At 44.5% G+C, this 20539-nt stretch overlaps 1 protein-coding gene across 1 annotated transcript in view; it reads left to right on the top strand.

Moving 5' to 3' along the window:
• The first annotated feature begins 17084 nt into the window (after window positions 1-17084).
• Window positions 17085-20539, top strand: part of LOC135913318 (multidrug resistance protein mrp-7-like) — a 174934-nt gene continuing 171479 nt past the window's right edge. Inside the window, exon 1 of the mRNA XM_065445913.1 lies at window positions 17085-17249. Within this exon, the coding sequence (XP_065301985.1) occupies window positions 17232-17249 (18 nt within the window). The 5' untranslated portion in view covers window positions 17085-17231. The remainder of the gene's footprint in view (window positions 17250-20539) is intronic.

Genomic DNA, 20539 nt, shown 5'->3' with positions numbered 1-20539 from the left:
AGCGGACAAAATTGATGTGTTACAAATTAATTTCAAAAAAAATTAGTATTCTGGAAATACGGCTTTTGCAGAACCCTTGTACACAACGTAACCAATTCACGAAAGACAAAATGACATACCAAATTTGACCGCTTTGACTGTTATAGTAGATGCCGTTTACATACCGGCGATATCTGTTCTTGATGCAAACCTCTTAGTTTCTAAACATCTTGCTTCTATATTTTTTTTAACTTTCGAATTTTTCAAAATATTTTAAACAAAATTCATGCCCTAAATCGAAATTCCGCTTCCAACAGGCACTAGAATTCAACTTAATCTCTAAAACGCAACAAATCTCATTAGAAGCGATCCAGGGGTCATCTCAGATAAGCGTTTGTGCATTTTACATGTATCTGAATAGATCGCGTCGAAGTTGGGCCAGAGTTAAAGCTCCCGCTTAAACAATTTGTCGAGGGATCAAATATATGAATAATAACTGCATTGGCATTGCCAAAGATGCTGCAAGCGAATTCTTGAACGCTACGCACTGTCAGAACAAGCAAAATATTTAGTTTTTTTATAAAAAAATATACTCTTATGTGCCGAAAATTGTGCCCAAGATAACTGATATCAACACTTCCATGTTTTTGTTTATTCATTAAGTAAAGACCATATCATACGAACTTTAGCACTATATCAGTTCGAAACCAGCAAAGCATTGCATACCGGTGATATTAAAGCTGATATAAAAAAGGTCACGAAATGAACAAGTGAAGGACAAATATGTTAATGGGACAAATATGGTAATTCAAGAACCTTGTTTACATTCTTGCACATATGCAACGGCCAGTAAAAAATCTCAATGACGCTGTCATTTGCTCCAATGTATTACGCAGGGGCAGCTGTCCCCGGTCCTGTATCGCGCGTAATTGCACCGAAATTATAGTCGAAACAGAGAGCACGCATAAAAAGCAGGAGTTCTGCAAAATATACGAGGGCGAGTCAAATGAAAGTGATCCAATGAGAATATACGACAAACGGTGTACTTTATTTATAAGTAATCTCCATGAGCAATGAGATGTTTGTCCCATTGATTACCGAGTCGCGTGATTCCCGTCTCGTAAAACTCCTTGGGTTGCTGCTCCAAGAAGTCTGCAACTGACTCTTTCACGTCATCGTCCGCCTGCCTTGTGCTGTTCTTTTTTTTCAGTTGCCCCAAAATGTGGAAGTCGCAAGGTGACAGACCTGAGCTGTATGGCGAACATTGCAGCGTTTCCCACTTTAACTTCGCCAGCTTTACATTAACCACATAGGCGACGTGGGGACGGGCATTGTCGTGGAACAAGGTGACCCCATTCGTGAATTTTCCACGTCGTTTGTTCTTGATTGTGACACGTAGCCGGTCCCGCGTTTCACAATATCGGAAAGAACTGATGGTCTCTCAAGATTTAGCAACTTTTATCAGTAATGGCCCCTGACGATCGAAAAAAAAGTCAACACCTTTCCGGCGGAAATGACGGCCTTTGCTTTCGCTTTCTCGGGGGTAGTGAATACGAATGTTTCCACTGTAAGCTTTGCCGTCGTGTTTCAGGCTCGTAGTGGTGGCACCATGGTTCGTCCCCAGTCCTTCTTTCAACAGTTTGCTCCAATGCTTCACAGTGGCCAATGAAATGCAATGTTCAACCTACACAGCAGCCATACGGTGACTAATCTTCTGGAGGGAAACGCCTTCAGCTGTAAGAAAACTCACGACGCCACGCTGTTCAACTTCTGGAGCGTCCATTACGTCACGCAATTATGTTCAACCCAGCGTATGAGAGCATTAAAAAACGTTTATGCTCATACCTACTCGTCCCTTTTGTAAATGAGAGATGCCTGTGTGCTACGCGCATGCCTCGCAGATATTGAACCGAATCATTATTACGTGGGGTGGGTAGACGCACCTTCATTTGACTCGCCCTTGTACATTAGAAATGCGAAGATGCGATGGAATGTGCAAATGTGAATATACAGATTGATAAAGGGCAAAAAAATGTCACTGCAAACAAAGTTCGCTGCACATATACACAAAACCTCGCAACAAGATATTTAAATATACGTATAAGTCTCCAATAAATCTGCGCATCTAAGAAAAAGTCGCGTTATATAATGCATCAAATAAGGCAAATAAGCATGTTGCGCAATCACAGATTCACGGAATCCTAGATCCCGCCCCCGTTCCGTCCACTCCCCCCGATGTATCGCGCGCGACGGAAGGTGGCGCGCTTCCTCCCCGCTTTTCTCCTTTGCGCACACAAGTGTGAGCCACCATCGTCGGCCCACCCATGTCACCACCCCGCTACGCTTTCACTCGCACATACAGTATGCGGCGCGCAGTCCCGATGTTATCGCCTTTGGACTTTATACGGAACGTGACGGCGATGGCGACGGCAGGAATGCGCCCTTAGCGTCTGTATAATTTAATATAATAAGAGTATCCGGCAAGTAAAGCATCCCGTGGCCCATTGCTTTCCTTCCCGCAAAAGAAGTAACGAAATCGAACTTATTTTATTATTATTTATTTATTTAGAAATACTGTCAACCCTCAGTTGAGGGTCATAACAGGGAGGGATGTTACATATACGTTCATACAAAACAGCCAGATACAAAAGAAATATGCACATACACTACAGTGTCCTACGGATACAATACAAGATACTATATACAGACTGTAAGGCATGTATTCAAATATTCAACCAGCTGCCGCACGCACACAAACAGAAAAAGAGAAAAAAAAGAAAAGAAAAACACTTTACAATATCCACATGGTACAGTTTTAGTAAAGAACTTTGATTGCATTTGTAAACAATGCAGTATCAGAACTGCGAACAATTTCTGCAGGCAGCTTGTTCCACAGCTCTATTGAATCTGGGAAGAACGAACAACGAAAGGCATTGGTTCGGGACAAGTACGCTTTAATAGCTTCACTATGACTTAAGCGGGAGCTCAGTCTGCCTGGAGGTTTTAAATACAACTCTTTATTAATTTTTAGTTCACCATTAATTATTTGAAATAACGTTTTTATTCTCTGCTTCTAGCACCGATCTTCCAACAGTTCAAGACCGCAAGACTTTAACATCGCCGAAACTGAGTCTGTCCTTCTATATTTCGAGCAAATAAAGCGCGCCGCCCGGCGTTGCACCTTCTCTATTTTGGCCCACATTACCTTTTGATGGGGCGCCCATGCTACTAACGCATATTCTAGGGATGGTCGAATAATAGATCTGTAAGCCAGCAGTTTAACATCTTTTGTTGCCCTCCCCAGTTTTGCTCTTAAAAAACCCAATTTCTTCTGTGCCGCAGAGCACACTCTTTCTACTTGATTGTGCCATTTTAAATCATGCGAAATAGAGACACCAAGATATTTGAAACAAGGAACATTAACTAGATTGTAGCCTTGAATATCGTACTGAAAAGTAGAAATATTCTTTTTTGCAGTGATATGCGTGCATGTGGTCTTATCAAAATTGATTCGCATTTCCCACTTGTCACACCAACTCCCAAACGCCTGAAGGTTTCGGTTGAGCTTAATCTGATCCTCTAAACAAGATACCGGCGCAAAAATGAAGCAGTCATCTGCAAAGAGTTTTATCTTAGCAGAACTATCTAAAGCGGTTGCTACATCATTGATGTAAAGCAGAAAAAGTGTTGGCCCTAACACGGACCCTTGTGGTACTCCTGAATATACATCTACAAAACCAGACTCGGACCCATCAACACGAACTGCCTGCTTGCGGTTAGTTAAATAATTTTCAATCCATTTTAGAACGTCGCCATTTATACAGTCATGCTTTTTACAGTTTAAAAAGTAATTTACGATGGGGAACCTTATCAAAGGCTTTGGCAAAATCAATGCATATAACATCCATTTGTTCACGGTTGTCCATAGCTTTGTAAAAATCGTGTAATGTCTCAATGAGCTGTGTCACTGTGGAAAGTCCCCGTCGGAACCCATGCTGGCATGCACAAAGGAGGCCATTTGATTCCAGGAAGGTAATTATATGTTTTGCTATGACATGTTCCATAACCTTGCAGCAAACTGACGTAAGGGATACAGGACGGTAGTTATTCATTAGAGTACGATTACCACTTTTAAATATGGGGATAACTACTGCACAACGCCAGTCCTGTGGCACGGAATGGGTGCTTAGTGATTTCTGAAAAATAATTACCAAATAAAATGATATCCACTCAGCATACCTTTTCAAAAAGCCAGTAGGTATTCCGTCTGCCCCAGAAGCCTTCTTGTCATCTAACTGTAGCAACTGCTGGAATACGCCCCTCTGAGTAAAGTTGATAGCATCCATGGAACTTTTGCTGAAAGATTCCCCATCATCTACTGGAAATGGTCGATCACTGCGCGTGAATACTGATTGGAAATATTTATTTAATCCATCAGCGATAACACCTTTTTCTTCTACCACACGATTTCCTACCGTCATTTGCTTTATTTTTTCGTTTCTGCGGTCTAAATAACGCCAGAATTTTTCTGGGGAAGTCTTAAGAAAATCACTTAGAGTGCGATTAAAAAATGTTTGCTTCGAACTGAGTAGCAAAGCCTTTATTCTCTGACGTACTGCGTGTATTTCCCTAGGATCTGCTTTTCCTTTGCGCAGCCTTTTTAATTTCCGTTTCGCGTGAACAATATCCCTAGTTATCCATGGGTTACTCCGCTTCGTTTTCTTGAGTCGGGTCGGAACAAACTGATCTATGCAGACTTTGATAATAGCTTGAAAGCGCTGCCACAAATCTTCAACTGTTTCGATCTCGGAGACATTTTCAAATTCGTTGAAACACTTTTCTAAATAATCTAGAATAGACGTATCATCGGCCTTAGCATAGTCTTTGATTTCAACACGTACAGTAGGTTTTGTAGGTGGTGGTGTAGAAGTAAGCACATTCAGCAAAATGATTTTGTGATCGGATATACCATCGGTGACTGCCATTTCATAATCGCCTACTTTATGGGAAAGGAACACCAAGTCGAGCAATGACTGCGATTGGGACGTTATACGTGTGTTTTCTTTCACTATTTGCCTTAAGTTATGAAAAAATGTGATATCCAATAATTTTTCGGCACTATAAATTTCTTTATTTCCAGGCGAAATAAGTTCCCAATCGATATGTGGCAAGTTAAAATCACCAATCATTATTAGCCTGGTGTTCCTGTTTACATGTGATCAAAGAAACGTATTTAACATATCTAGAAAATCGGGTGAAGTAGTTGGCGGCCTATAGACGACTCCTATGAGATACGACATGCCAGAAAACATGATTTTACACCACACCGATTCCGACATGTCACACATAACCGTACAGGCTGTCAGCGATGATTTAACAATAATGGCCACACCACCACCACGAGAGTCCCGATCCCACCTGAACATTGTGTAGCCAGGTGGGATAATACAGTCGCAAGAAATAGCACTGTTGAGCCATGTTTCTGTAATGCAAACGACGTGCGGTCGCTCAGATAGCAACAGACATTCTAATTCAGTAACCTTGTTAAGAATACTGCGAGCATTGAACGAAACGATTCTGAGCTATGCTGTGTTTGAACTGCAGGAAGGCATGCCCTCCTTGTCATTGCAAGCTTCCCCTGACACGTTGCGATTGCTATGGCGGCCCTTATCACGGCGTTCTTGGCAAAGAATACGCTCGTTGCGACTGTGATCCCAGGCATATAGACGGTCATCAATCTTAAGCTTATCATGAACCAGAGACACCCTTTGCTTGCTGTCCCTTTCTACAATAGCAGATTTCCATAGTTTCTTTCTAACGTCTGCAGTTTCTTTTGCGTAATCATTGCTGACGTGAACAGATTTTCCCTTAAGTTTCTTGCAATTCTTTAGAATACTGTCCTTTTCCCTGCTGTCATAGAATTTCATTATGATAGGTCTATGTTTTTCTGGCTTCTTCCTTCCAATACGGTGAATTCTTTCTATTGTGGTGACATGGACACCTAGTTCTTTTTTAAAAATGTTATCTACAACAGCTGCCCTGCGATCTGACTCTGTTTCGTTCGCCTTTTCCGGGACACCAAACACTAAGAGGTTGTTACGCCGCCCACGGTTTTCAAACTCAACTAATTTTTTGGCCTGTTGCCTGACAGTATTCTCGAGCTTATCTATTGTTGTGGTCATCTCCTGGATTACCACAAGGTAATCTGACAGCTTTTCTGTCCTTGCTGAGAGAACACCAATTTGTTCTTGAATTGAATTAAGTTTTCGGTCGGTTTCTGCCTGGTTGTCTAGAATGGCCTTCAAATATTTTTCCGTCAGGGGCCCTGGATTCTCCTCGATATCCCCCGATGTCAACAACAACAGCATCACTGACCAGCAGTCAACCAAAATGGCGCGACATCTGCGAGGGCACGGCAGAACTACGAGAAATCTATCGTCACTGCGATAGGAAATAGAATCAGGCCATGAACCAACCTGCAAAACGAGCAGTAGCTTTTCAGCCATGCTGTCCCTCAGGCGTGTGCCGTGCCCTCTGAAGCCGTGGGTGTCGAGGTGCTGCCTTTGTAGAAGTTCCGCCGATGACGTAATTCTCGAAAGAAGCTTGTCGACGAATCGGAAATCCGTGATGTCCCCCATGCGGCCAAGTAGGAATGACGGGCCACGCGGCTTGCATGTTGTCGCATCCGATGGCATGTCGTTGTCGAGATGATACGGCAGGCAGGATGGCAATCCATCCCAAGTGATCGCTGTACCCGAAAACCACGACGTCACCTGCAAAACGAGCAGTAGCTTTTCAGCCATGCTGTCCCTCAGGCGTGTGCCGTGCCCTCTGAAGCCGTGGGTGTCGAGGTGCTGCCTTTGTAGAAGTTCCGCCGATGACGTAATTCTCGAAAGAAGCTTGTCGACGAATCGGAAATCCGTGATGTCCCCCATGCGGCCAAGTAGGAATGACGGGCCACGCGGCTTGCATGTTGTCGCATCCGATGGCATGTCGTTGTCGAGATGATACGGCAGGCAGGATGGCAATCCATCCCAAGTGATCGCTGTACCCGAAAACCACGACGTCACCTGCAAAACGAGCAGTAGCTTTTCAGCCATGCTGTCCCTCAGGCGTGTGCCGTGCCCTCTTTCACCATGTGACAACTTTCACCATGCGACAATTCGCTGCGCCACAACAATGTCTTTCTTTGTCCTTCTGTGGGGCGGGGCACCGAAATAAAGAAACGCAAAGTATCTCCACAATCGAATACCTACTCTGGGCCCCTAATGTCGCTACCGAAGGAATATCGAAGAAAATGTGAGACGTTTGGTCCACCGAGAACCATGCGCATACTGCTCGGCGTCCTACACCGACTAGACAAGACTTTCCGGAGATGTTGCTCTCCAGCGAACGCGATGCAATCCGTCGAGTCCCCCCAGTGATGGCGGCGAGTAACCATTGTTCCCTTCTCTCGCCTGCTAGCCAGAAAGCGTACAAAACTCTTTGCTAGGCGAAAATCCACTCGGCCAGAGAAAACCGAACGCGCACCGAACTGCGCCGCGCGGTGGCCGGGACAACATGAGAAAAACGCATGTGCTCTGGCTGGCCTGGCAGCTCGCGGGTAGGGTAGCGAGAACGAAAAAAATTGTAGAGGCTCAATGTGTCCTCGTGAATAAAAGTCAAAGTAGAAAAAATAAATAAGAACACAGCTACCTTTGCTGGCTTTAGTGTCTTGACATGGATGCTTTGGAGTAGGTGAAAAAAATATTGATATTTTTTTGTGTGAGATGGCGGCGCCAATGAACCACCTCAACGCTTCGTCTCATTGGACCGCGCTGCTGGCTTTGTCAACTTGTTTGATAGTGTGTTGATTTGGCTTGCCTTGTTGTATGTTCCGATGTACGAATTTAAAAAGGTCAGTAGACCTTAGGTGTCAAATGTTTATAACAGCATTAAAACCAGCAAAGTTCCGCAATTGAAAATCGAAAGCACAACTTTGGAAATGCATCACATCACATCACATCATCACATCACATCAAACATTTATGAGAAATTTATACGCATAAATATTCGGAATTGACATCCATGCGCTCCGTAGATTCCGCGGCCTCCACGACATGCCGCGGCGAGCCCGTTCACCGACTGTTGTGCACTGCTGTATTATACTGGTACCCGCAGAACCTGCCTTTCTTTCCGCAGATTTGTTTATAAACAAGGTATTTCGGTCTTGTAAGCGTAGTATGTGAGCATGGCAATCCAGCTTGTTCTAAAAGTTGCTGCAATGCATGAAATATTTATATACAATCAACCGCGGCCGCTAACGCTGAGCAGTGGAATTGGTCGTCAATAATCAAACTATGAAAACCTAAAATCATATATGCAGCTACATCGCCAATTTGAAAAGGCAAAACAAGTTTTTTTCATGTTTCTAGCATTTTCGCAGGAGGTTCGTCTAATCGTTGTAAAGGTACTTAGTGTTTTTGAGGCGGGGGTAATTTTGGTGCCACTTTTTAGCCCCTTCTGGTGCTTGTTTCCGTATGTGAATAGACAGATATGTTCATTATAAAATTGAGTTTGCTTGATAGCAAAATATTTAAAAAAAGATTTTTGGGATTCCTGCACTCATACATTAGAAAAGAGAATTCTCACTAGTAGCATTTTTAATAACGAGTGTTCAAGGTGCACTTTTAAACTCCTTTGAAGCATTGACTTGGCCACAATTTAAGTACACAGTACGGCAATATAGTAGCCCTCCCCTCCATCCCCCCCCCCCGACACACACACTAACCATACACGAAAACAAGGGCAGGTGCACAGGTCAGTTAACTGCGGCAATTACTTTCTGTTTAATGAAATACGAAAAAAATGAAAAATATGAAGAAAATTATAAAATGCGGTTCTTCTTACCTTTAGAAGCCTGTGGACCGCAAAATGGTTGAGAGCAGGCAAAACATACTTTTTATTCGTGTATCCTGTATTAATAGCATTAAACACTATTTATCCAAAAAGCACGCAACGTGTTCAAAATATGGAGGACGCTTAAGCTTTCTCTTTGAGAAAGGAACGCGATAGCGTTCAAAGACTGCTGTTTTACATGCTTCCCGGCCACTGCAGCTTATGTAACCGTAACGTTTATTGGGAAACATTGGCTACCAACGCTATGCACGAAGGCGAGCTTTCTGGTAGAAGCGTGGCCTCTTGCCTGGGTCGATCTCCTGTAATTGTTTCGCACTTTTAATATTCCAGTCTGAGCCGAGCTAACATAAAAGACACGCGCTGTCGGCGTTTTCTTCCATTACATTTGTTTGTGGGCGGCCGTTCTCAAAATTTCGAGGAATAACATTTGGCAAAGAATGAAAGACAAGGTATGAGCAACTTTGATGGTAGAGAAGTGATTGGATATGCGTGGTCCAGAATTCCGTTCGAAATTCCATAACGCTCTCGTGAACATAGGCTAGCGGTGTTATCAGCATGGGACGACGTGGACCTTGGCGTGTCCGCAGCGTCCTGTCGGCAAGGCTTGCATGGCACTCACAGTCGTCCCAGTGCTCGACGGTGTGTTCCTTGATGGCCGGTACGTTGGTGCAGTCCTATTTTCAAACAGTGAAGTAGACGCTGTTGGAGACCTTGAAGTACTTGCATTCCTGTCTGTTGTTCGTTGGATACATTCTGCTCAGGAGCAAGAGATGCGGAAAGATGTTGGCATCAAGTCTCCCGAAGTCAACTGCTTCGTCTCGGCTCAGCCTGGGGTCTGGCGGTGGCTAGCGTCTTCTGTTCAATTGGTCTTAAATAACAGCGCTAAATGGCTTCGAACTCCTGCGGTTTAACGTCCGGAAACTGCACAATGGCTTAACAGAGGCGCCGCAGTTGTCGTATACGGAATAATTTTGATTACTGGGATTTATTTTTACCGATGACCAAAATCAGGGCACATTGTCAGATTTCCGGCACACTGTCTCCACCAGAATGGGGCCTCTGGGTGCGCTCAACAGCGCAAATAGAAAATGCACCTTATCCGAGCGTATTTACAGAACGACATTGTCTATCCTTTCTTTGTTTTTCCGGTGGCGGCTTTTTTTTTCTGTTCTCGCGACTGTTGTAGATACCGCTCGGCGCACGGCGGGCCTGCTCTTATTAGAACATTCTCGGTTGTTATCGCTGATTGAGTCGGTTGTCTTTGTTGTCACCGAATTTTCTTTTTTTCTGCAAGCAGATTGCATGTGCGACGCGAGTGCTGTTGTGCATTCTGGAAGGCGCGTGAGCACCAGCAAATACTGTTACATCTACCGCGTGTCGCATACTAATAGCCAATGCGTCTGACCCGTGGAAAAAATCTTGAGGGTCGACACATGTACTCATCCCTATTGTTTTGCCCGAGTGCAGCTGTTGTTTCTTTTTTTGCGGGCAAAGCTTCGCCCAATAGCTAGTAAGTTTTGTGCCACGTCATTCATCCGTGGTCTATCCATCATCACGACAACGTGACAATATGACCATGACCAATGCGAGCACTAGTTTGGTGGGGAACGAAGGCAGCTAATCGCATGACTGGCCGCCGGAAAATAAGCTTACGTCTCTGTAAGAAGCATTATTGTTTATTGACTGCACACACATGGAAAGCTTGACTACGTTAGGCCCGCCTATCCATGTACATAGTCGAGAATTTGTAACTATTGATTTCGCCATAACTGCGCACGCACATGCACAAAACACAGACATATCAGGTCTAGAATAGTCTAGAAGTGCAAACAAGAGAAAAAAACTACGAAAGGCGCTCATATGCTGCTGCCCTAATTAAAAGTTTAACGTTCAAGTAAAAACTTCCACTGAAAATATGCCATTTCTAAAATGGACAGAGAGGATATGGTGATGGTTACATGGATTCTAGGTGTGCGGAAAGTACTGCGCATTCATGGAAAGGAGTCCTTCATATCCTTTTGAACACCGTGAATTAGGCAGAACCACTTCATTTCTAATGAAATAAACAAGGCTACCGTGGGCTTTGGCCACTACCTCATCAACATTGCGTTCAAGGGCGGAACTAGCATTCTCATAACAAGACTACTGTTGACCGTCGATCAAGAGACCGTCCTAAGTAATTTTCTTTGTATTGAACATCAGGACAGTGTGTATTCTTCTGTTGCTAATTTTTCAGAGGCACTACACAGAAACACAAAATCATCATAGGCTGATAAATTATTTTTAGAACTCTATCTTAGTTTATCAGGTGGTACTAATGGAGTTAATGGTAAGGACAGAAGTTCAATATTCTACTTGTGAAATTGTATTCTCTGAGAGCTCCTTCTTGAAATTTATCTATATATATATATTGTTTAGCAATAAAATAGGCAGTATTACACTGAAGCTGTCTATTGGTAGCCAATTCGTCTGTCCGTCCATCCGTCTATCGCCTGTAGGCAGAAGACTCCTCCGGTGCAACCCCATGCGCATGCACGGAATAAAGAAGGGCAAGAGACGCACGTTATTGGATGCACCAGTAGTGGCGTCGTTGCTCTCCGTCGTGGCGGACCGCATGCGCGGCAGTTTCTCTTCAGCTCTGAAATGCGTAGGCCACGCATCATATTTACTCCTGAGGAGCAGGCAGCTATTTATCAGCAACGTCGCTAGCAGAAATGGGAAAGAGCTCGTCTACGCCGTGCAGATGCTGCAGCCCGGGAACAATAACAGGCTCGTGCAGCCGAGCGCAAGCAGCAGCTGCGTCCCGAGCATCCGGCAGCCTATAGACTAAGCCGTCGTTTAATGTACAGTCGGGATGAACTTAGTGATAAAGACAGCGGCCGCACGTTTCAGCTTCGCTGGTTAACTAGGTGTACGGAATACTCGGGCGGTAATTTTCTTCGCTAAAAGCCTCTTTATTTTACGTTTTTTTTTTGGCTTATCAAGGTTTTTAATAGTTAACGGTTCCTTAAAAGGAAGTGTGGCATATTGTTAAAATCAACAGAAGTGAGAGCAGACAGAAAGAGCCTCTGTTTCAGCATTGTAGAAGGCCAGTGCACTAACACAGCTAAATAGTTTTCTTCTTCTTCATGGCTCGTTAAGCTGGAGTAATTTGTCTGGTACAATGTAAAAAGAAGAAAGAACTCTGTCGCGTTGTACCCGGTCCTTAGCTGTGCTTAAGTGCGTTTTCCTAGTAGATGTATTCAGCAGTATTCTGTTTACTTATTTATTTATTTATTTATTTATTTATTTATTTATTTATTCATGCATTCATTCATTCATTCATTCATTTATTTATTTATTTATTTATTTCAATACTTTCATGGCCCCAGCGGGGCGTACGTTAAAGAAGTGAGTGGGTAAAAAAAGGTTTAGTCATAATAAAGCAAAATGAATACACTGAAAAACGGCAATAAAAAGCACAAGTTCACGCAAAACGCAAGAACACAACAGGTAACGAGGCAGATTATTCAAATACATTGTTTTGCGCTGTGGTTTCGAACAAACAAGAGTCAAAAATATCGGCAACAGAGGTCATCAGGTGGTTCAGATCACTGGCCATCCTCGGTATGAATGAGTGGAAGTACGCATTTCTCCGGCAGCATAGAATGCGTACTTTATGGCGATGATCTGTGCGAGGTGGTGTGAATGGCGGCGCAGAGAGAAGCTCTCTTTTGAGTTGGTGATTGAGGTAATAAATCTTGTTAAAAAGTAGCTATCGGGACAGTTTTCTACGAAAGGAACGACTAGGAAGGTTCCAGGTACTTTTCATTCCAGTTACGCTAGCACTGCGAGTGAGAGAGAGAGAATAAACATTTTTATTAGGTAAATGCAGCTTTGGAGAGGCGTCCTCATTCCAGAATGCCTTGAGCTTGGGCAGCGTCCTGGGCCCTCGCACTCAACCATTGCTGATGCTTGGGGAGGTAGCTGGCCAAGGCTCTCTCACAAAGCTCGTTGGTGTGGTAAGGGTTCAGAGGATTTAATGGTGCCACTCTGCAACCCCCTACTATGTGCCTAAGCGACCCGGGCTCTGCGCAGAAGCGGCATTCCGGAGAGAATTGTGTAGGGGCTATGAGGTGATTTCTGGTTGGGTGGGGGAATGTATTAACCTGTAGAGCTCGGAGGAATCGCTGCCACTCTCTAGGTAGTGACTTGTGTGGGGGTGCATATGTTCTGCGGGTTAGCTTGTGGTGTTGTGTGATGTGTCGGTACGAGACTAGAGGGTGCAGGCGCTCGGGTTCGGATTCGTCGGCGTCGGCTCGGTGGGTCAAATCTTGAGCCACGTGGTTTGCGACCTCGTTTTCAGGAATGCCGTGATGAGCTCGCGCAAAGATGATCATGACTGATCTCGTTGGCGGCTTTCGATTGATGATCTGGAGCGTAGTGGTACGAATTCTGCCGCTAGCAAAGTTGCGGCCTGCCTCTTGGGAGTCGGCCACTATGACTAAAACCTCTGTTTGGGAGAGCGCGAGGGCTATGGCCGCTTCCTCGGCTTGGAGGGTATTGTTTCGGGTAACCGAAATGCTGCTCCAATGTTCTTTGTTTACGACTACGGTGCTTGTTGTGGCGACGCGTCTGGGGTAAGACCCCGCATCCGTGTAGGCTGTAGAAAGTAAAGTCCGTATCGCTTGTGTATGGCCTGGGCCCAGGCCTCCCTTCGCTTTGCGTGGTGCACTGGGTGCTTATTGTGAGGTAGAGAACGTACGGTGATGTTGCTCCCGATGGCATGGGGTAAGCTCACAGTCTGAGGCGGCGGATGGCTGAGAGGGGCAGAGAACCCCAGACGTATAAGGACGGACCTCCCTGCTTCCGTAACCGCCAGCCTTGTTTGCTGACTGCATAAATGTGCATCGATGAGCTCCTTGGCCGTATTGTCCACTCCTTGTCGTAGTAGGCGTTCTGTGGACGCACTTATCGGCAGGCCCATGGCTTGCTTATATGCCTTTCTGATCATTTTGTTGATTTTCTTGAATTCCGTCGTGTTGAGTAGTGCGTATGGAATAGCGTGCCATGCCTCTTGCCTTGGTTGTTATTCGCCGGATCATGTGAGTAACATTGGCTGTTGTATTCTTAAGCTTGTGAATTAGTGTAGTGAAGTTAGACAACATAAAACGGGCGCTGCTATTCTGTGCTGATTGTAATTGATTAGTAAGGGTATCGAGGCCCGGGTGCCATACCGAGCTTGCATATTCTAATTTAGATCGCACTAGGGTTTCGTAAAGTAGTAGTTTTAATGAAGATAGAGCCATGACATGTTACGGTGCAAGTACCCAAGCACGCGGTTAGCATTATAACATCATCGACGTGAAGTTTCCACGAACGCTTATCAGTTATATGAACCCCTAAATATTTATGCGTCTTTACTTGTTCAAGTATATAGCCTGAAATGTGGTACACACTAAGATTCACGTTAGCAGACCTGTGTGAAACACGCATAACTTTACATTTGTTAATATCCAACTGTGACCGTTTTCAGGTTGGCCGTTTTTCGAAAGAATGTTCTGAGGCGTTAGAACGCTGACGCAGACGTCTTATCCGATAGAGGTATTTCCGCATAGCACTAAAGTGTTATCTATGGAGTGTTTGCCTTCGAGGCAAACACTCGGCAAGTAACGACAGTCATTTCCAAAAGGAAAATTTATATTCACGTTATTAGCTGGCCACGAACAGAAAACGTGCACAGGAACTGTTGTGCAAAAGCCGGGCACGGTAGCTGCAGAAGATATTCGATTCCTAAAGGAAATGCAACGCAAAAAGCCTTAGAAAGAAAAATTACGCACTATTTTTTTCTTTTTTGTTGCCCGTAGTCACGAATGAATTTGCTCTTGTATCGACATCTTGTATCGCCTTATGCTTGGAGGAACTGCAAGGGATTACGCTAATTTAGCTCAATGGCTCTGGCGTTACTTTTTTAATTCAATTTATTTACAAATACTGCAGCCCGGAAGGGCTATTGCAGGAGTGGGTAATTACAAAATGTGGAAAATACAAATCACCATACAAAAGAAGCATATGTGAGTAACATGGCTTAGGGGAGCACTCAATAGCATCTCAAGATGCTCTATGTGGTAAACAACGGATGGAACCTGGCAGGTCATACCAGAGTTCAGTTGTCCTAGGAAAAAAGCTGTATTTAAATGTGTCGGTGCGAGTGAAAAAGACAGATACGTTTAAGTAATTGCTGTTTCTCGTGATTAGGGGCTTTGCACGGGTCAGATATGTGTTAGGAGAAGCATGATGTGGAGAGTAAAATAGAGAGTGTAGAAGTTTCAGAGAATTAATGTGACGACGGTTAGGTTGCTGACTAGGAGGTCATCGGTTCAATCTCCGGCCAATGCGGTCGCACACCACGTGGGTGCAGAATAAAAAATCTTGCGTGTCCCGTGCTTTTGGTACACGTTAAGCGCACAGCCCTGGTGTCAAATGTTAATTCGGAGCTCCTCGTTACGGCGCCCCTCATGATCAACTCGCCATGCGTCCTGGGCAATTAAAACGCCAAATTTTTAATATCAATCTGTTAACAATGCCAAAACACTCAATGGGTATTTTAGATTCAAACACAATGCTAACCCATAGTACCCATACAGCTTTGCTTGACTTTCCTCTCTACTGTCGCTTCAAAATAGCCCAATTTCTAGATTGACTGTAGATGAAAGATCCGGGGCAGGCTTTCATGTCCATACTGTGTCAACTTTCGCTTAAAAATTTTTCGATGGGCATGATGTAAACGGAGAGGCTGGCACATTTAGGTGGAAATGGCTACCCCTTCACGCTTGGCAAAATAAAGATCCTATCAGAAGTAGTAACGATGTGCGTCGCGATTCTATACACGTATGCAGCAGGTTTGCATGAGCACAAAGTGCTGTACATGAGGCTAGTAACGTGCCGAAGAAAAACATGTATGATGCTGCATACCTAAACACAGCCGTGTCTTATTGTACCTGAACATCTACAGAATTACACAGTGGCGCATACGTATGCACAGACCATATACGTCCACATGCATAACCTACTACGTATTCCGTGGAGATCAAAACAAACTATCACGCTTAGGCTTGGGTCACACGTATATATTTCAGAGGACACTAAAATTGATTATAGCATAGTGTGAACAAGTCTCAAATACGTGAGCCTAGACGTCTTTTTTTTTTTGAACTTATATTTATGGGACCGACGTCCATTAGGCTACGCAATGATTATCCGCCATGAAGAGAGTTTTTGTCAAACTAGTTTTTTTCGGGAAGGAAATGGAACTCAAGTCCATCAAGCAAGCATTGGAGGTACTATGACAGAGTCAGTACAGTTTTCATGAAATAATTTTTCATCCCCGTACCGGCGTATTAGCGCTGGCCCTTCTATACCACCGACAGTATTCTAATGAGACCGTAACAACACGCCTGGTTTCCGTAACAGTGTAAGATTCCTCGGTGTTCAGCCACAAACTTTACAAACCCCAGCAAGTGTTTTTCGTCGCGTTCGCGTCAAAACTCTCGTGCTCGATCCACCGGCGTCATTCTGGTGTCATCATCATATTGTAATCATGCCGTCGTCATTTTTACTTCGTCATTCCTTTGTCGTCATGTTCGGGATTCATGTGTTCGAGTGCCGTATCTCCATAATGAGATTCACGTTCCACCTTTAACATGTGTCCGATTTGGTCTCATGCTCTACATCCCCAAATGGTCGTTAAACAAGGAACAACATACGTTCTTCGCAAACATCTATAAAGCTTCGCCCAAACCGATTCTCACAGCGCGCCAGATCTGTAATTTCTTTTTCTCAGCGATTAGAATTAATGGCACTTACTCGGGCTCAATCCTTCAACATTTGATAATAAACTACATCCATTTTTATTTTTATTTTACTTTCTTGATTCACTCACATCAAGCAACATTTAAGTTATCACTGGGATCAACCATTGGAGGTATGATGTTATATGCCGTAAATATAGCAGAAAAAAAACAATCCATAAAATAAAGCTGCCCTACACGTCTTCGTTTATTCATTCACTCCTAATTAGCGTACCCGCAGAGCCGAGAAAGGGCAGCGCTGACTACTAACAAGATCTACAGGCGCTTAGTTTCTGCGCGAGGCGCCTCTGACGGGATCTCGCAAGACAGCTGCGGAAACACACGAGCGACCTTCTAACCAGTACTGGAGGTGAAGAGACGTCGCTGCCCTTTCCGGTGGTCGCCAGCGCAGCACATCGGCTGCTTGGCAGACGGCGTTGTAAGCTGGAACAAAGATCTCCCCACACTTACACAACGTATGCTTGAACTTTCGCTTTTGCGCTGTTGCAGAGCTGCGTCCAAGCGATGGAGACTGTTTCAGAGGTGAGACCTGCCGCGTTTCATTGCAACAGTAGCTGTACGGTGTTCGCGTACAAATGCGAGACCACCGGTGTGCTTAGATTTAGGTGCGCGTTAAAGAACTGCATGTGGTCCAAATTTGCGGAGTCCCCCAATACGGCGAGCCTCATAATCATATCGTGGTTTTGGCATGTAAAACGCGATAATTTATTTGTAATACATTCCAAGAAGTTTACAGTGACTCCTTTCTTTCGAGCAATTCATTAAATTTACCGTTATCATTACTCACTGACTGTTTCCGTGAAATCCGGGCCACAAAACCCCACGCGACACGGTCACTTTTGCTTATTTGTATTGTTCTTGAATAAATAAAGAATGAGTGTGAGGTCATTCCGGCTACTTCCCGAGCCGTTACTTCGAAGCATTGAGCGCTCCCGCTGTACAGCTATTATGTTCTATCGCGATACGTCAATCCTGATCTTGTGTATGAATGCCACAGGAACAGTTGATGCCTAAGTAAATGCACTGAATGCAGCAGCCTTTACGCTTTCTGCAGCAGTGGCTCTTGAAAGATTACCGAGAAGACCGTTGCGACTTGTCAATTTATTGCGTTAAATGGAGATTTGATTATTTCGATTTGTAAAAACACGATGGGCGGACAGACGAGTGGGAAGCGACTCTCAAGAATTCACTAGGTTACTCGCTTTTACACGAACCAGTTTCCACGAAGGCACCCATAGTGTGATAGCGGCGTGACGTCATGACGCAATGACTCACTCTGACCATCCGATTCGCTGTGCTTGCGCTCAGAAAGGAATTAGCGCCACAAGTGCCTACTTTTTGTTATAGAGAACGTCAGTGTATCGACAGCAACATTGGTGGACGTCAGGAATTATTGCTGTGTGTCACGAGGTCAGCAGAATGTCGACGACGCCAGGTCTAGCATTTTGAGGCCAACTTTATGGTATGAAAAGAAAATACCTAGTAAATGTTTTATAACCTTCACAAACGATATATCCTTCCCTTTACACGCGGCAAGCCGCTGTTAGATTTTGTATAAATTCAAGAATACGTATCGCATCACTACGGTGGTAAAGGCGCTTCCTATTAATTTTGTAACTTGTATCGTGAAAATTCCGCAATAAAGATTGTTTTGCCTCGAAATCCTCCAGAAAAAAAATAATACTATTATATGCAGCCGAAAGTTTACATGAGCTCCGCGAAACGTATGAGCGGTAGATAAAGTCATGGTTGTTGTCCTCAGGTCGGCTAGCACGGTTTCGCGCAGCAATTGAAATCTGCCTTGAACAATGTTCTCGATGGCGTGAAATATATTAGTTCCGGAAAGCGTAGATTTACAGCAGGCTTCTTGTAAAATTGCACGTTTTCAAATGAGCACATACGTCAAGAAGAGCTCGCAAAGCCAGACGCCTCTTATACCAAATCCTAAAAGAATAAATAGTGATTGCCACATGCCAAAATGGCAGGGGATCTAGAAAGTTGAGTGCTGACGGAGCTCCTCGGCATGACCTCCGAGATTGTTTCCACTGCGTTTGATATGTGGCGGCGCTGGAAGCATTGCAGCTGAGAACGACAGAAAGCTGAGCTAGTTGGTAAGTATTCATTATGCAAAATAGAAGTGAGGCGTGCACACAGGACACAAGAGTATTGCAGCTGTTTTGCTGGAATTCCCGCGGCATCCGCTAACCATTAGGTGTGCACGTCGTCTGTCAAGGCGCTAGCTGACGCACGTTAATAAAAGTAATTCCATTGGTCAATTTGGAGCCGGAACTTCTTGTTCCGCAGCGGCAAATCTCGTTTCCACTGGTCGATTAGGGTGAACTCGCCGTGCGCCAGATCGCACTTTTTCGTTCCACCGTGGAGGCGCCGATTCCGGCGGAAAATACCTACGTCACTTCCGCCTTCATGGGAAGTCAGTGCCCAATACTGTTCCCGCTATGGGTGGGGGGGGGGGGATGGAATCGTAGGAAACTGAAGACAGGTACCGGTTTGTAACGTGTATCCACAACCTATTCTGTAGTTAACCATTGTTCTGCTATATTTGATCTTCGCAGGCCCACATGGGTGAATGCAATCCGTCATTGCATTCATCTCGCTCGCTTGAGGACGCCGGCAGCAATTTCATATCGGCCCGTGAAAAAGAAACATCAGAACAATTGACAGTTACCAGCCTTACAGCTTTGCCATGATTCATTCATTGGTATATACCAAAATCGAAATTATGAGCGAATCCAGTCGGGCCGGAATGGAACACGGCGAAATGAAAAAAAAAACACCGCCAACGAGCAATTCAGTAACGTTAACGTTTATGCATTCACACGGGGGCCTCGTTCACAAATGGAACTAAAACCGATAAAAAAAAGTCCGTTAGCTACGCCGTATGATGTGTCTGAGGAACCTAGCACACACAGGTGGCAAATTTCCTTCGTTTCAGTTGGCAGTGTGCGTCATGGTTCGACTATAAAGCGAGCCTAGATGAGGACGCACGTTTCAATTCTCTTCCCAATTATGCGTGCATGATGCCAGTTAATAGCATGCCCCGACGAAACACATTGTTCATAAAGGGCACTCGATGACGCGTGTTGCTTCTTGACGTCGTTTAAATGCTGCTTGAGGCGCCTCTGCCAGTTCGCTCTTCCGCCGACGTTATTCTACGAACAATGTGGACTTGCAATGACACACACCATACCCAAATTTTGTCACTGTTTAGTTTGTGCTTCACGTTCTCGAGTTGATGCAGATGCTTTCTTGTGGATAATGTTGCTTTTCATTCATTACGGATTTCACCAGAGTGAAACGTTGTTGCATTTGGTCTTTAAAGAAACACTTAAGAGAACTGAGGCGTAGTGAGCCACGATGGTGTTGCATATATTAGTCGCGACCAGTGGGCAGCTGCCACTGAACCTTGCATCAAGAGAAGGAAACCCAACGGGAATACTAGCAATGAGCATCAGCACCTGCGAGTTGCAGATCACGTGGTCCCCACCGTCGGCATCATCTGCTTTATCTATTGTTTTCACTCCCCTTAGCTGAAAGCTAGGCTGCCTATTCATGGCATTGTCAAATTCGCCCATACTGTCAAATTCGTCATCCTTATGGCCCTTACTGGCCCAGAGGACTGCTGGGGTTTGTCTGATTGGCACGAAATGCCTCCATTACAGAATTCAACAATGTGGCTGCATTTGACATTGTCACTGAACAAGGCCGAAATTATGCAGCGACACGTTCTACTTCTTTCTTTACCACACTTATAATCGTCCGTTCAAGGTTAGATGATCCCACTGACTACGCGG

Source organism: Dermacentor albipictus, chromosome 6 (genome assembly GCF_038994185.2).
Source record: "Dermacentor albipictus isolate Rhodes 1998 colony chromosome 6, USDA_Dalb.pri_finalv2, whole genome shotgun sequence".
NCBI classification, from domain to species: Eukaryota; Metazoa; Arthropoda; class Arachnida; order Ixodida; family Ixodidae; genus Dermacentor; species Dermacentor albipictus.
The sequence above is the reverse complement of the archived record's forward strand: the minus strand, read 5'-3'. Positions and strand labels throughout refer to the sequence as shown.